This window comes from Trachinotus anak, unplaced genomic scaffold (genome assembly GCF_046630095.1).
Source record: "Trachinotus anak isolate AG129_WGS33_773 ecotype Australia unplaced genomic scaffold, CSIRO_AGI_Tana_v1 ptg000026l, whole genome shotgun sequence".
Lineage (NCBI taxonomy): Eukaryota > Metazoa > Chordata > Actinopteri > Carangiformes > Carangidae > Trachinotus > Trachinotus anak.
In genome coordinates this window covers 4,469,977-4,485,485 of record NW_027273877.1, presented here as the reverse complement: position 1 = coordinate 4,485,485, position 15,509 = coordinate 4,469,977, and the positions used below count along the sequence as shown (strand labels likewise).

The 15,509-nt window shown below is 40.6% G+C and overlaps 2 protein-coding genes across 20 annotated transcripts in view; one reads left to right on the top strand and one right to left on the bottom strand.

Annotated features, from left to right (window-relative positions):
• Positions 1-10,330, bottom strand: part of LOC139609686 (insulin receptor substrate 2-A-like) — a 26,256-nt gene extending 15,926 nt beyond the window's left edge. For 13 of the 19 annotated variants that reach the window (XR_011685320.1, XR_011685322.1, XR_011685312.1 and 10 more), the window contains exons 1-5: positions 10,140-10,329; positions 8,887-9,394; positions 8,379-8,628; positions 2,382-2,566; positions 634-818 (exon numbers count right to left, since the gene is read on the bottom strand). Coding sequence is in view for 4 of the 19 variants with exons in the window: in XM_071464549.1 (XP_071320650.1) it covers positions 6,195-6,621; positions 7,080-7,650; positions 7,736-7,985; positions 8,379-8,628; positions 8,887-9,371 (1,983 nt within the window). In the remaining 15 variants the exon portion in view is untranslated. Of the gene's footprint in view, positions 1-633; positions 819-2,381; positions 2,567-3,382; positions 3,450-4,697; positions 4,842-5,798; positions 6,622-7,079; positions 7,651-7,735; positions 7,986-8,378; positions 8,629-8,886; positions 9,395-10,139 lie in introns of those variants that run through there. The other 6 variants (XR_011685327.1, XR_011685326.1, XM_071464549.1 and 3 more) reach the window with 6 other exon arrangements.
• cyp4f3 (cytochrome P450, family 4, subfamily F, polypeptide 3) overlaps positions 1-15,509 on the top strand; it is a 16,698-nt gene extending 1,189 nt beyond the window's left edge. The window contains exons 3-19 of the mRNA XM_071464558.1: positions 37-215; positions 1,205-1,276; positions 1,421-1,501; positions 2,236-2,427; positions 10,928-11,017; positions 11,443-11,587; positions 11,783-11,836; positions 12,210-12,337; positions 12,782-12,903; positions 12,992-13,138; positions 13,409-13,532; positions 13,708-13,774; positions 13,911-14,040; positions 14,191-14,324; positions 14,578-14,642; positions 14,728-14,810; positions 14,908-15,509. Coding sequence (XP_071320659.1) covers positions 37-215; positions 1,205-1,276; positions 1,421-1,501; positions 2,236-2,427; positions 10,928-11,017; positions 11,443-11,587; positions 11,783-11,836; positions 12,210-12,337; positions 12,782-12,903; positions 12,992-13,138; positions 13,409-13,532; positions 13,708-13,774; positions 13,911-14,040; positions 14,191-14,324; positions 14,578-14,642; positions 14,728-14,810; positions 14,908-15,127 — 2,033 coding nt within the window. The 3' untranslated portion in view covers positions 15,128-15,509. The remainder of the gene's footprint in view (positions 1-36; positions 216-1,204; positions 1,277-1,420; positions 1,502-2,235; positions 2,428-10,927; positions 11,018-11,442; positions 11,588-11,782; positions 11,837-12,209; positions 12,338-12,781; positions 12,904-12,991; positions 13,139-13,408; positions 13,533-13,707; positions 13,775-13,910; positions 14,041-14,190; positions 14,325-14,577; positions 14,643-14,727; positions 14,811-14,907) is intronic.

Genomic DNA, 15,509 nt, shown 5'->3' with positions numbered 1-15,509 from the left:
TTAATATGAATCATAATGGAGATCTATTTCTCTCAGGTAAAGCGATGCTGCCTGTGCTGCTGCTCGTCAGACTGGTGACACTGGGAGCTGCGGTGCAGGCAGCCTGGCTGGATGATGAGAAGGAGTTTATTTGTAACAGCCGTCAGCCAGGCTGTGACGTGTACTGTTTCAATGAGGCCACACCTCTCTCTGCTGCACGTCTGTGGACACTACAGGTGGAGCCATTTATCAACTTTTTGACTTTTTTATTATGTATTTCATATTCACATAAAAGATCTGTTTTTGTTTCAATCTAATGATGTCAAATTTACCCTTTTTTGAAAGATTCCAAAATCTAACATGGCGGTGAAAACTGTAGCTCGAGTTCAACCCTAATGTAAATGTGGATTTTGAAACTTGGCAACACTGTTGGAGATTGAAATGTTTGGTGAAAGTCTGAACCCCATGGTCTTAGGAGGCTAGTTAAGTTTTAATCTTTTTATATACAGTGTATGGTTTCAATGCTGTGGCTTCATACCTGATCCTGTAGCTCGACCTGTTCTGGGGTTAATCCTGAGTCAATCACTAAGATTTAAAGTTAGAATCTGCTGAAGATTGAAAACCCACTGCCACTATATTGACCCCATGACTCACCCTGTTTGGCAGCCTGAAGGTTGTGGGTTCAATCCTCAGTCTGTCAGTTTCAAAAGCCGTTACTCGGAGCACACAGAGAAGATCTCTGAGTGTGAAGGGGCCCAGTGATGTGATGGTCGGCACGGTCTGCAGTTGCATCTGAGGATGAGAGGTGGCTGGTTTGATTCCCTCCCCTCCATCAGCTCCTGAAAGTAGACAGTTACAGTTAAACCATATCAAGGCTCTATCAACTAAAAACCAAACAACAAACCAAGCTATTACAATTTGTATATCATTCACCACGCAACCCTCTGGGACACGTGAAGCAAGGTTATAAGTACCACAGGTAAATGTTGTTGCTGTGTCCCCTTCTGTCCTCAGAGCATTTAAACCTCTCCTCTGTGTGGCAGCTTTTAAAACTGACTGACAGATTGAGGATGAAATCCATCAGGGTAACTGTCCAACATGAGACTGAGATTTAAATTAGGTTCATATGAACAAAAATCTTCCTCTTTTCCCTCACCTTTTGTACTGTACATACTAAACAATGTGCTAAGGAATTATAATAATTTTATAAATAATTTCTCCTCAGCTGCTTCTGGTTTTGGCTTCTGGTCTTGTTTTCCTCTGCTACCTGATCCACCTCACCAACCAGGAAATCCAGGTGAGGAAACGACTTATGTCAAATGGAAGGACAGTAATGTCTAAAACTCGCGGATGAAGCTGAGATGATGATGTTTGACAGGCACATACACATACAGTCAAATATTACATGATTACATTCAACAGTCTCTCTGTTCCCTTTAAGGTGAGGACAAGAGATGGAGAGGTCAAAGGTCACATTCTGGGGGTGTACCTGGCCTGCATGGCTTTTGTCATACTGGTAGAGGTGAGACATACACACACAGACACACACACTTACAAAACAAGTTAACATTAAAATGGAGTAATAAAGGAAAATAAAGACTCTTAGCAATTGCTTTTGTAGCAGTGATAAATTTGAAATTAAGCCACTACACTGCTTAGAAGTACTTTACTAAAAGAGGTTACTATTGTATACAAAAATGAAAAAAATAAATAAAATGATTTGAACAACATACAGAATATCAGAAGGTTTGATTTTGGGATTTAAATGCTTTTCCAGATGTTCTACTTTGATTAGAAGCTTAATTTCTCTCAAGATCATTTATGTGGCCTAGGCTGTGCACAAAAAGCACTTTGCTTTTGAGTTGGCTAATTTAGCTATTTGTTGTTTTGATAAATAAAAGACTAGAAAACATAATTAACTTTAAACTTTACTGTTCTTGACTTCAGGTTTTTTGTAGTTGTTGCTTTCTGCATTTGTAGAGCAGTGCAGATGATGTTAATGATTAATAATGATGTTAATAATTGTTGTTTATAAGTACAGAATTTGATCAAAATAACAAATTAAATATGATGTTAAAGTGACATTGTCATGTTAAGTAAATCCAAACAATGTTCTAATTTAATGTAAAAGGGGGCAGATATGATTGGCACAAGAGAGAAAACATCTGCCTTTAACATTTAAAAATCATTTTAGTTATCAAGTTGCTTCACATCCAACAGCAAGATAAACTTTAATGGATTATGCTTCCATTGCAGGTTGGATTTGTCGTGGCACAGACACTACTCTATGGTTTCTGGGTAGATACTCAGTATGTATGTCGAGTGTCTGCATGTATTGCCACGACAGAGTGTACCATTCCCCATGCATGGGAGAAGACAGTGTTCCTGGTTATAATGTTTACAGCATCCTGCGTCTCCCTCCTGCTGAGTGTGGTGGAGGTGGTTTGTGTGTTGCTGAGAGCCAGGGCGAGACACGGACAGGAAGATGGTGCAAAGGGCCTTCAGTCAGGGTCAGAGGTCGAGGAGAGTTGGTGTTTCCTGAGTCAGCTGCTGGCCCTGTGGCATTCCCATGCTGGTCTCTTAGGTACTGAAAGGAAATAACAAGCAAAACAATGTGTTTAATACAATCAATGAGTTAATAACAACACATAAAAGATGACAATAAATGTAATTAAGAATATTAAGATCCAAATAAAAAGTGAAAATGTTTAACTTCACCACAAAACAATCAGCATAGAGATCAAGTGCAGTAAATTTACATAATATCCAGAATGTGCAATGCAATACAAATGTAATACAATTATGTACATAAAGGGCAACATGCATGAAGACCAAGTACAATGAGTTTACGTTGTCTCTCACTTCAACACTTAATATCTAAGACTAAGACTCAAAGGGTTTGTTTGTCACATGCTCATACAGTTGTAGTGAGAGGCGAGGGGCACAAAAATCTAAATGATCAAATAATTATCATGCTAAACATAACCTCATTCAGCTTTTGATATTTATATGTAGTGGTATATGCAGTATGACTCTGTTTCTGTCTCTCAGGTAAAACCGTCCTCCCAGTGCTGCAGTTGATCCGGCTTGTTATTGTCGGGGCAGCGGTGCAGCCAGTCTGGCATGGAGACTTAGGAGACTTTGTTTGTGACACTGAGCAACCAGGCTGCAAACAAGCTGCGTTTAATGAAATCTTTCCCTTCTCCTTGCGAAATTATTGGACACTGCAGGTATCAGTGTTTTTCAGAACAATTTTTCAGACCAAAAACAATGAAGTAAAGCTTTGTTCTCTTTTAGTACTATAACATATTTCTATGCATATTCAAACTCTGCTGTTCTGTAGTTTCATGAAACATTTTCTGTATACAAAAGCTTTGTTCAGATTGTATTTATTATTATTTACTTCATTTCCAGGTGCTTCTTGTTTTGGCTCCTGGTCTGATTTTCTTCTGCTACTTGGTATACATCATCTTCATGGAAGAAAAGGTGAATAACATTAGATGTTTGTTAGAGTAATACCCTCAAATAAAATCAGTGGTTGGTGTGAAACCTGATAAAGTTTAATCTCAAATGAAAGTAGCCTGTGTCCTCTGTAAACCCTCTGATCAACTCAAACATGGTTTTCTTGTAAGACCATGTGGACCTTTTCTGTTGCTGCTGTTTACTTAAATTTTTATCTGCCTGTTAATGAACCATCTGTGGTTTTACTCTAACTGTGAGGATGTTCTTCTCTCTGCTGCTTTCCTGCCAGAGCGGCCCTGGAATGTGGGTTAAAGGTCATATACTGGGGGCGTATTTGGGCCTGTTGACAGCTGTTGTTCTGCTGGAGGTGAATCTGTGCACACAACACAATGTACACAACTGTAATTAATTTGCATTATTCAACTAGTTCAGGTGATTTTGACTAGATCACATGATACATTTATCCCACATTTTACATGTACCCATATTTTTATAAGTAACAAGATACTTAAATGTAAATCCCATAAGAAACAAAAACCAACTAGAACTGCAAGCAGTACAAGCCCCCCACGCAGGTTGTCCCCCATGCCCCACAGGCTCCGACATTTTCTTGGACAAAGATTTGCCATAATAATATTTGTTTTTAGGTTGTTAAAAATATTTTTGTGCTCATAATTCTTGTGATAACTTTTAATCAGGCACGTGTGGAGATGTTATGTGCAAATTTTCAGGCAGATCAGGCTTAAACTGTAGGAGGAGTTCAAAAAAGTAAGTTTTGCATATGTAACGACTTGTCAAAAAAACTAAATGGAGGAAGTGGGCGTGTCCTGTCATACAATTCAGCCCCATTCAGGGAATGCAATGAGTTTTTTGAACATATCACCAAAAATGTGGGAGAAAAATGCGTTTACCTTGATTATGGTGCCCCCTGGTGACACACAGTTGTAATTTTTTTTGCTTTTGAGTAACATTGACTAGACTAGAATCTAAATTGTCTATTTCAAAGAAATTAAGATATATATCTATGACCAGTTTTTAAAGTGAAATACATAACATAGTGAGCCTAAAAACAGGGCCTGACTTTGTAATATTTATAACTTTTCAATGTGTGTATGTGAACATGAACCTGTATATATAATAAATGTGTTGTTGGCATTAAGTGTCACAATAACAGCATGTTTATGCTCTGCATTTCTCTATCTCCAGGTGGGATTTGCAGTGGGACAGGCTTCGATTTTCGGTGTCTCTGTGTCTACCTCCTCTACCTCCACAGTGTGTGCCAGCAGAGTTGTATGTCACACTTCCCAGGCAGCAGAGAAGACCGTGTTCATGGTCATCATGTTCTCTGTGGCGTGTCTGTCAGGCCTGCTGACCCTGGTGGAGATGGTGAGTTCACTGTCCTAAAAACATGAAATTATGCACTTTGATCAAGATTTCTGTGTATTGCAACAAAGTCTCAGGTTAAGAGGAGGAAAAGGAGCACAACCTCACATTAAAAGATACCCTTGCATAGAAACTGTGGAGCTCATAGTTTTTCTAATGTATATCACACAACTGAGTTAATTCTTCTCTTTGAACTAGTAAATGATTAGTACAAATTAAAACAAAGACACATAGCTTCAGGGGAATTAAAAAAAGCATGCTAAACTTTTTGATTCCTATCCAATAGTACATGGTGTTGAAGCATGAGAGGCCGTGGAGAAAGAGCCAAAACAAGATGTCAGAGGCCTCAGGCTTCCAGATGTTGCCCGTCAAGGAGAAAGCAGAAACTAAGGAGGACAATGAAAGCAACACTAAACTCAACATCTAAAATTCACTAACATGGACTGTGGGTGGTCCCTCTCTTGTGGCATGACATCAGACACATCAGCTTTGATTTTTACTCTCTTTACACTTAATACTGAATGTGCTCTGAGATGTCCAGCACTCACTGCCAAATTTATTTAGGGGCAAAAAGACACATTTTTTTAAATGTGTATGTGGTTGTTATACTAATACTCATTACAGAAGCTTATTTTTGCTGTTGTCTGGCTCACCTGCCTTTATATGGATTTTTTCAGTAAGAAAGCCAAAGACAACAAATGTAGATTTCTCAGTGGATTAAAACAATTTTCACAAATGCAAATAAAGATTTAAAATTTGCACCTCACTATAAATATCAAGTCTTTCAATAATCAAAGCAAATGGCAGAATCGCAGTGACAATTCTGCTTATACTGATCTGTATGAACTTGTGTGGATGTTGTAAATAAAGAACTAAAGAAAATGTGCATTCATGACTTTATTATTTTAATTAGCTCATATGACATTTCAAAGTCAATGTCAAGAAGAGGCTAAATGAAAAATCAACACGTTAAGTGCATTGACAGACAAATAAATTGTCTACAAAATAAACTTTATTTTTCTCAAACATACAGCATCCAGTGTGAAGACCTTAAAGCTCCAGGATCCCACACACATGCACATCTCAAACCGCACTTTAAAGCGTGATCAAGTAAACAAACAGCAGCAGCAGCCACACTGAAATATTTAATTATTCCTTCATCAGCTTGATATGTTCGGCACTTTTCTCAAGGCCACTCTGGACAACACATGTAGCAGATAATGGACACATCAGCTTTTCCAGTGACCAGATGAGAGTTTGGATTTGCAGGACACCCTGTAACCACAACATCATCTGCTACTCCAGAATAAATAAGTTGCTCCTGTTCGGATAATTGAGATGTAAGCAAAACAGTTAATTACAATAAACACTCAGGATCCGTCTCCAGTTTGGAGGCAAAAGGGCAGACAGGATGACAGCCGGTATCTTCTAGCAGCAGACTGGTCTGGTATAGCTTGGAGTCGAGTAGATCGGCCTGTACCTGAGTTTGGACTAGCCTGGACTGGCCTGGCATAGCCTGGTCCACTCATGACAAATGGAGGCATCGGGTCAGACCCATCAACGCTCTCCACAGGAGAAGAAGTGGATCCAGCCTGTGCAAGGTGTCGTCTGTCCTGGACTGACTTCTGCTCTTGCCCTGCATCATCCAGTGGTCTAAAGGAGCAGCTGATGCTCGTCTGTGATTGGCCAGCTTCTGTTTCTGACTGTTGGACTGAGGTCACCAGCCAGTGGTGCTGACTGTGTTCACTGGTCTGACAATGTGACGGGTGCACAGGAGAGTAGCTGTCAGAGGTGGAGCTGAAAAGGACAGAGAAGCCATATTTTACAAGTCTTAGTTTTAACATTGCAGAATGTGGAGCCAAAATAAATGTTTACAATGACAAATAATTTTTATTAGTAATGTATACTAGTGATTCTTCTTCACAAATTCAGCTTTCCTGTCTGTGTGCATGTTTCCTCAAACACCTTTCCAATTGCAATTTTACATTATGTTGCATCATGAACGAATACATCAGCAATTCAGGCAGCAGCTACAGTGAAGCAGAACTACAAAGATGGCTACTGAAGTCACAAGTGTGTCAAATATCAACAGTAAATACCTACTTTGAAGAGATCTAACAATCTCCACATTAATTTGTATAAATGACAAACACTTGATAATGTAATTTGACAGGGGAAAAGTCCCTACTGAGGTAAATAAGTCTGCAGTCACTATTTGACAATTTACAGCATTTTTTTCTCCAAGTTAAACTCACCTGTTGAATGATGTCTGAAGCGAAGAGGAAGGGGATGAGTAGGGAGGACAGTGGCGTTTATGTGGGCTCGTCATGGTCACATAGTCATCTTGAGGCAAGACAGATGAAGTGCGGCTGACTTGCGGGGACATCATCATGTACCCCACTGCTTCCTCCTCCTCTCCCAGCTCCCAGCCCTCCATCCTGCAGGCTGCATCACTGCAGTGCTTCATCTTCATTTCCATGTAGCTGGTCGCCTCAGGCACAGGGCTCTGCTGGGGTCTGAAAGGGCTGAGACCTGAGGTGAGACTCCGAGTAGATTCAGGCTCTGTTTTGTTTGGTTCGCGGGGCTCTAGGTAACACTGCACTGGACTTGTCTGGATGCCAGTGTTTCTGGGGGCCAGAAGAGAACTAGGTGGCCTCACATTAACCAGCTTGTCTCTGTAGTTGGGTCTGGTGCGTTTTGAGACCAGAAGTGCTTGAGGCAGATTGTGGTTGGAGGTTGGTGACCGGCTGAAGTCAGGAAGAGCTCTTAGTGCCCGTACTGTCTCCCGAACTACCTCATGAATGTGCTGAGCAATTCCTGGGTTTCCTGTACAGAACAGACATAATGAGAAGGGGTCACAGTACAATGGTATGGCAGTACTAAGATCAATACAGCCTTTATTCTTAATTACCTTGGTCTCTTGCTTCCATCCAGATCTCTCCAGGACCATCAGGTGCTGACCTGCCAAGCTCCAAGAAGAACGAGCCATCCAAGTGGCCAAAGCGGCGAACACTCAATAAAGGTATAGTAACCGACGGCAAATCACTGCACGCGCCCATTCTGACCAAGATGAGTGAGGTAGCTGTGAGGCAGAGCCGGGTCTCTCCTGTGAGGGACTTGGAACGGCCCAGACCTCTGGGCTTCACTGAGACCGGCCAGACCTTAGACGAAGGTGAAGGGTACAGGAGCAAAAATCGGGCAGGGATATTTCTATTTCTAATCAAGGGCTGGCGCTGGAAAATGTCTTATTTTAATTTAGAATTGTAGTTATTTTTAAGTATTAAATTCTGTTGTGAGAGAGCAAACACTTCCTGGAAGTATAAGTTGAGGCAAAATACTGTATTTAGATGAGCAAATGAGCTCAGTATCAGAAGAAACTCAAACCTTCAATTTCTTTTTTACTTTTGGTGGTTTTAGTGATAATAAAAATGTAGTTTAGATTGTAACTCAAATGTGTCATTTTAAGAAACACACTTTAAATAAACTTCAATTCACTTTTCTTAAATTTATATCAGTGTTTTGTTTGTGACACAAGAAATGTAATCTGGTCTAACCTCTTTGAAGAAAGCAGCAGGGGGCAGAGTGCAATACCCATCATCCTCTTCATCAAACCCTTCTCCATGCTCTTCATCCTTCTGCTCTTCCTCCATCAGTTTCTTGATGGCCAGATACCACTCCTCTTGTTCCTGTTGGTCCTCCACCACCAGCACCATGGTCTGATCCTTGGCATACAACGCCACTGTGTGGCCTTTCTTGGAACTGCCAGTCCTGCTCACACCAAGACAGCACCTCAGGTAAATCACCCTGAGGAGGAGGAATTAATTGAATTCATTAGACTGTAATGTCTCCTCGGTTACCTTAAATAGTATTATTAAAGTACCATTAGACATTAGTACCTTTGACATTAGACAAAGCAACTTAAACTTCAGGGTGTCCAACAAAGTACTTAGGACAATGATCATTAATTATAGATAAGAATTTATCAACATTCGGATGATGATGAATTAATGTGAAGCCCCACTTAAACCCTTTACCCAGTTTAAAGATTTTACTTTTACCAACCCTTGCTTGCTTGACCCAAACAGCACAGCTTTACCAGAAGACTTCTCCATTGCTGTGAACTTCTCCTGGTTCTTGTACCACTCAAGTCTGCTTGGCCCAGTGTGGCTTCCTGCTCTCAGGACAAAATATCTTCGGTGGTTTCGCTCCAGTTTCCCCAGGTAACCTTGTTTCACCACATCGCTCTGTGGCCCAGAGGAGTTTATGAGGACACCAGCCAGAGGGACCAGAGGGTCAGAAGTCTGGGTAGTACAGAAGAGTTCTTCGTAGAAAGGAGATGAAGGAAGTTCACTCATCTGCATCCCAATATGATGGTCTCCAGAGTCCTCATCCTGCTCCATTTGATGATCATTCATCCAGGGAGGCCGCAGGGGAGATTCAACTAGCAACCATGTTTGGGTGGAGCTGCAGCAGGGAGACGGCAGAGGGGAGCTGGAAGCACGTGGCGATCTCCTTAGGTTGTCACACTTGTCACGTCCTTCAGCCATCTCATTCACTTCAAGATGAAAACCTGCCACATGCACACAGAGGAAGAAGAATTAGAAACTGGCCTGAAGATGCATGAGAGGTTCAACCAAAATGAAAAAGCAGAGATTGAAACTCCTTCTCCTCAAAGTCTAAGTTAACATACTGTCTGTGTACTATGGCTTTATTATTGTTTAGTTGCTCTTGTGCTTTTTTAATTTTACCTCAGTGATTACTGAAGTATTGTAGTGCAGCTTGTCAGTGCTATTCAAAGTGCAATAACCCATTCTTTCAAATTACCCATTGTAAGGATAGAGTATATTTCCACTAAAAAGTTTAATCAGTCAAACTTTATTGTCTCTTGGCACAAAGACAGACAGACATCACTTTGATCTGCATACCCAGAAGAAAACATAATCATAAATCTACATCTATAACAACAATAATAATAAATATAAATGATATAAATATAAGAAGAAGAAGATGGAGGTGCAGATACCTCAAGATTAATATACAATAAAATACAAATAAAATATTTAGAAAAATATTAGTTAAACAGACCAAATTTAATATTAAGTACCAACTTTTTAAATTTAATGTTTGTGAGTTTTATTTTATCACCTTAGACTCTGGGGAAGATTATAAAAACAGGATGCTTCAATGCAGCTCTCCATAATAAACTACACCGTCTTATTAAACTAATTAGCACTAGCTAATAGCCTGTAGCTTGCTAACGTTAGCTAGGTCGGGTTTTCCAAAAGTTTCGACTAATTTGCTTGATAAAAACTTACCTGTGGCGGTCAAGTATAAACATTACACCCGGAAACACACACAGTGTCGACTGCTTTTCATTTCAGGCAGCCTGTAGACGGCGAACAATGATTTCCAAACTCATTTTCGACAACTTTCCCGTTTTTAGTGACAGTTTAGCCGCTCAGGTGCATCAGCTGCCAATCACTGAGGCGTTCAGGATCCCCTCGTAAAACTCAACTCTCCGTCATAGAAATGTTGGACAAGTCGCTCATTCAAGTTATTGGGAAGGAAATAAAGACACAAAAATAAACCTGCTATGAAAAAAAACTTGATATTTACAGTTCAGAGTACAGAATAATTTTATTTAAAATAAGCAATTATGTGACATGTAAGCAGAACTATTACATACAGTATTTACAGTAGTTGCAGTATTTTGCACTGCATAAGAATGCAACCAAATGCAACAGACTTATTAATTAATTTAATACAACTCTACAACTTATAGCCCAGATATGATATGTCTGCCAAAATCTGTGCAAAACTAAATGCACTGACATGAATGTCATATCTGCTCGTAAGGATTACAGCAGCAGTTCTTCCTGTTGAAATAATCGCAGTTACGGGTGGAACCGGTTTGTTGCGTTTCAACATCAGTAACTTCTCATTGTGAACACAACTGCTGTCAGAGCCTGGATGAGCTTCAAGCAACAGGATGTCTCTCCTCCAGGGTGTCCTCTCTCTGGTCCTCTGCTGGGCTGGCCTCTGTCAGGCCCTATTTGTGGTCAGTACGGGACTGGTTGCGGTGGTTGCAGTTTGGACAGTGAAGTTGTTGGTCCGTCATGCCTGGTACACACACAGACTGTCTTGTTTCAGCAAGCCACCTGCAGGCTCTTGGCTGATGGGCCACATGGGCCAGGTAGGACACACACACACACACACACCAAGGCTGGAGAAACACACACTAACATGCATGAATAGCCGAATTTGTCAGTTCCTATGTTGTGGTAAAATTTGCCATATTTATGATCTGTAAATGTTGCCAAATTGTAATTATGGTGAAAGGACACATCAGGAAATCTAACTGTAGATTTCTCACTGTAATACAGGAAGTTCACTCTGTTACTCAATATTATTACTACATTTCCTCCTTGGGATAAATCCTTTAAATATTGTGTGGGAAATTAGAAAATCTACCACAACTTACTTTACTCACATTTTAATTTAAAAGACAGCACTTATCCAACTTTATAGGACCTTTAGATTTCTTTAAATTAAAACCTCAGAACCAATTGTAATCTTTTGTTTTAGGATAAAACACAACTGATATTTTTTGTGCCTCAGATGCAGAGCACGGAGGAGGGCCTCCTCCAGGTGGATGACCTGGTGCACACGTACAAACACTCCTGCTGCTGGTTCCTCGGTCCTTTCTATCACCTGGTCAGAGTCTTCCACCCTGACTACGTCAAACCTCTACTAATGGCACCTGGTAGAGTTACACACTATCAGTAAAATTAAACGTGATGTATTTGCACAATTGCTGAAAACAAATACACTTTTTTTCACACCAGTGGAAGTGTTAATGGAGCTACCTCAATATTAAAACCGCATTTCCCAAAGCTTCTATTAATGCTTAATGCTCTTTTCTCTTTCCAATACATCCTCACTCCTTTATTCCTTCAAGCCAGCATTACAGTGAAAGATGAGCTCATCTATGGCCATCTGCGTCCATGGCTTGGTGAGTCCAATAGCTCATGTTGCTTCGATGTTTTTTTTTTTTTTTATTTATTTGTCAGGGACCATGTACAATAGACATTAAACTCAGTTGAGAAAAGATGTATTGCACCAGATTTGAGCTTATTAGCTAATTTCCATCTGCAAGTAGCTTTCAGAAGAATTTTCAACATGTCAGCTGTGATCAGCATCGCTTCCACGTTTCATAACTCAAGAGGATGACAAAGCCAAGTTGAGTAATTTCAAAGTCTATGGTAACCAAACTAGGTTTTTTTCTTTGATGAAGGTCAGGTTTCACATCATTGAATAAGGATTCAGGAAGTGATTATAATTTTCTGTCATCATCATTTCCAAACAATGTCTCTCTTATTTCCCAGGACAGAGCCTGTTGATAAGCAACGGGGCGGTGTGGTCTCGCAGGAGGCGGCTGCTGACTCCAGCTTTTCATTTTGATATTCTGAAGAACTACGTCGTCATGTTTAACACCTCAGCTAACACCATGCATGTGAGACACACACAGCCACAGAATACACACAACTGCTGTCATGTACAAATAAGTTACAGATTCAGTTACATATGCTTTCTGTTGTCTGGTCGATACTGATGTTGTACATTTGTGACAGTGTAAAATGTGTGCATCTCTATGTTTGCACTGGTGGATTCATTACAATTATTTATTTCATTTTGTTCATCCTCATATTTCAAGAGCGAGCTATGCACAAGAGGAAAGATTTACAGCGCATTAAGCATGGCTAAAGCATTCAAAACCAGGGGTTCAAGGCTTAGTTTGAGCATACAGTAATTTAAATGTCCTGTGACCTGATTTTATAATATATAATTAATTATTAGTAATTAATATAGTTAGATGTGACCAGGGAGTACTGGGGGTTTCACAGTTTTAGCTGATATGGGTCCAGCAGCTCTCTCACCGTGTTTCTGTGTCTTTCAGGATAAATGGCGCCGCCTTCTGGCAGAGGGCAAGACCAATTTTGAGATGTTTGACCACATTACTCTGATGACACTGGACAGCTTACTGAAATGTGCCTTTAGCTACAACAGCAACTGTCAGGAGTGAGGACCCTACATTTGACCGCTTTCCACTCGCAGATTCAACTTGTGTTGTATTTTACTATTTTTAAAAAATGCTCTCTCTCTCCAGGTCTACCAGTGAGTACGTGTCAGCCATAGTGGAGCTCAGTGACCTGATAATAGATCGTCGCCAAAAGATTTTACACCACTGGGACTGCATTTACTGGAGAACACAGCAGGGAAAACAATTCAAAAAGGCCTTAAGTGTTGTACACAGGTACGGTACATGCACAGGTGTGACCTATCTTATTTCACTGCTTTATATTTTATCATACAGAAAGATATATTGCATCTTATCATAACATAAGGAATACAGCATGTTATACACATGATAGTAGCACAGTGTTATAGTATTCTGTAGGAACATATTGTAATGTCTAATGTTCTGTAGTAACATATGGTATGGTGTCATTTTCTATTAAATCCTATAGTGATGTGTATTTTATTCTCTGATGTTCTGTGTTTGGGTAAAACCTGGTGTTCGCAGTTTCACACGGGAAGTGGTTCAGAAGCGCCGTGCCCTCATTAGCCAACAGAAGGAGACAGAAGCTGATTCCACCAAAGCACCTCAGAGGAGGAAAGATTTTGTGGACATCATACTGCTGTCAAAGGTCTGACAGATGAAGAAAGAAGCGTGAATGAATGAGAAATAAAGATGCAGAGCTTTAAAATATGTAGGACTGTAAATTACTTCTGTATTACTGATGTACTTTGTTTAAGAAGACGTGTGTGTGTGTGTGTGTGTGTGTGTGTGTGTGTGTGTGTGTGTGTGTGTGTGTGTTGCAGGATGAGGACGGACAAGGCCTAACAGATGAGGAGATACAGGCAGAGGCCAACACCTTCATGTTTGCCGGTAAAGCAAGAATGTACTGAGTGTACTGATCTGTTTGTTCCATTGGTCTAAAAATGTTCATATAACTAAAAAATATAAATCACAATTTGATTTGACACTTAAAAATTAAAATAAATTCCTCCTACTTTTTCCACAGGTCACGATACAACAGCCAGTGCGATTTGCTGGACGCTGTATAATTTGGCACGCCATGCCGACTATCAGGAAAAATGCAGGCAGGAAGTGATGGATCTAATGGAGGGACGAGACAGACATGACATAGAGTGGTCAGAAAACACACACGACTTTTATTTCCTTTGCCCTTTAACAGGTGGAAATCTTGACGCTCAAAATTTTTTATGTTTGAATAAGGCAGAAACGAAGTATTTAGGTGTGAATATGTAAGTGCGTGCATTCACTTATCTCTTTCTTTGAAGGGAGGATCTGACCAACCTGACCTTCACCACCATGTGCATCAGAGAAAGCCTGAGACTCCACTCTCCTGTGCAGGCTGTAACAAGGAAATACACCCAGGACATGGTGCTGCCGGGCCATCGGACAGTACCAAAGGGTGAGAGGAAGAGACTCTTGTCTTACCTCTTTTTTTATTTAATGTCATAAACCCACTTCAAACCACTTGCAGTGCCTTAGTTGCGGAAAATGTTTTTTGGGGGGATTCCCACTGGAGAAAATTTTACAATTTCCCATCTCCCACTGGGAAGTGAAACACCTGATCAGGGTATTTTGTCGGGCTGTGATAACCTTCAAGAGTTAAGCAGTGAAGATAAACTGAGTGGTTCTCTCTTCCTATAAACCTCCCGCAGGTACTATTTGCTTGGTCAGTATTTATGGAACACACCACAACCCCACTGTCTGGACAAACCCAAATGTAAGAAACTAAAAATACTCTTAGTTTCATTTTCACTTTCACACAGCTCTGCCATATTTAACATGTATGATTTACTGTCTTCTAGGAGTTCGAGCCTGAGCGTTTTGACCCAACCAACACAGAAAGCCGGTCCTCTCATGGCTTCATCCCCTTTTCTTCAGGCCCCAGGTACAATGTCCTCACTTGACATTTAGGACCAAGCCAAATAAAACCGGACACAGCTGAGAATGTGTTGGTAAAGAAGTGAATCTGTGTGTGTTCACAGGAACTGCATCGGTCAGAAATTCGCTCTGGCAGAGCTCCGGGTCGTTGTGGCGCTGACCCTGCTCAGGTTTCGTCTGACCCCGGGGGTGAACCCTGAGCTCGGGTCCAGCCCTGGAGGCGTTCGACGTCTCCCCCAGCTCGTCCTGCGTGCTGAGGGAGGCCTGTGGCTGCAGCTGGAGCCTCTGACTACACCCAACATGGCAGAACCGCAGTCGGATTGACCCAACAAGACGACTCCTTCGCCTGTTTTATGATATAACAACAAAACCCAAAAGCTCTGGCCTCACGCCATGGAGTTTAATATGCTCTTGTCGCTGTATTTATGCCCACTTTATTGTTTCTAGATGCATTTGCAACCTTTGTTTTCTACAAAGTTCTTTGTTAGGCCACATGTTTCTTTTATCAGTTTAAAATTGAATGAAGTTTTGCAATAACAGAATAGATTTGGGTCAGAATTGGAAAATCAATATCTTGTCCATGCATTACTGTATAAATAAAATAGAGAAAAGCTCAGGTTGTTCCAAACCTCTTCTATTAAATTATAATGGAGGCTCTTCAAACCTTTTTGAATATGTAGTGTCTGAATATTTATGTCAATGTGAT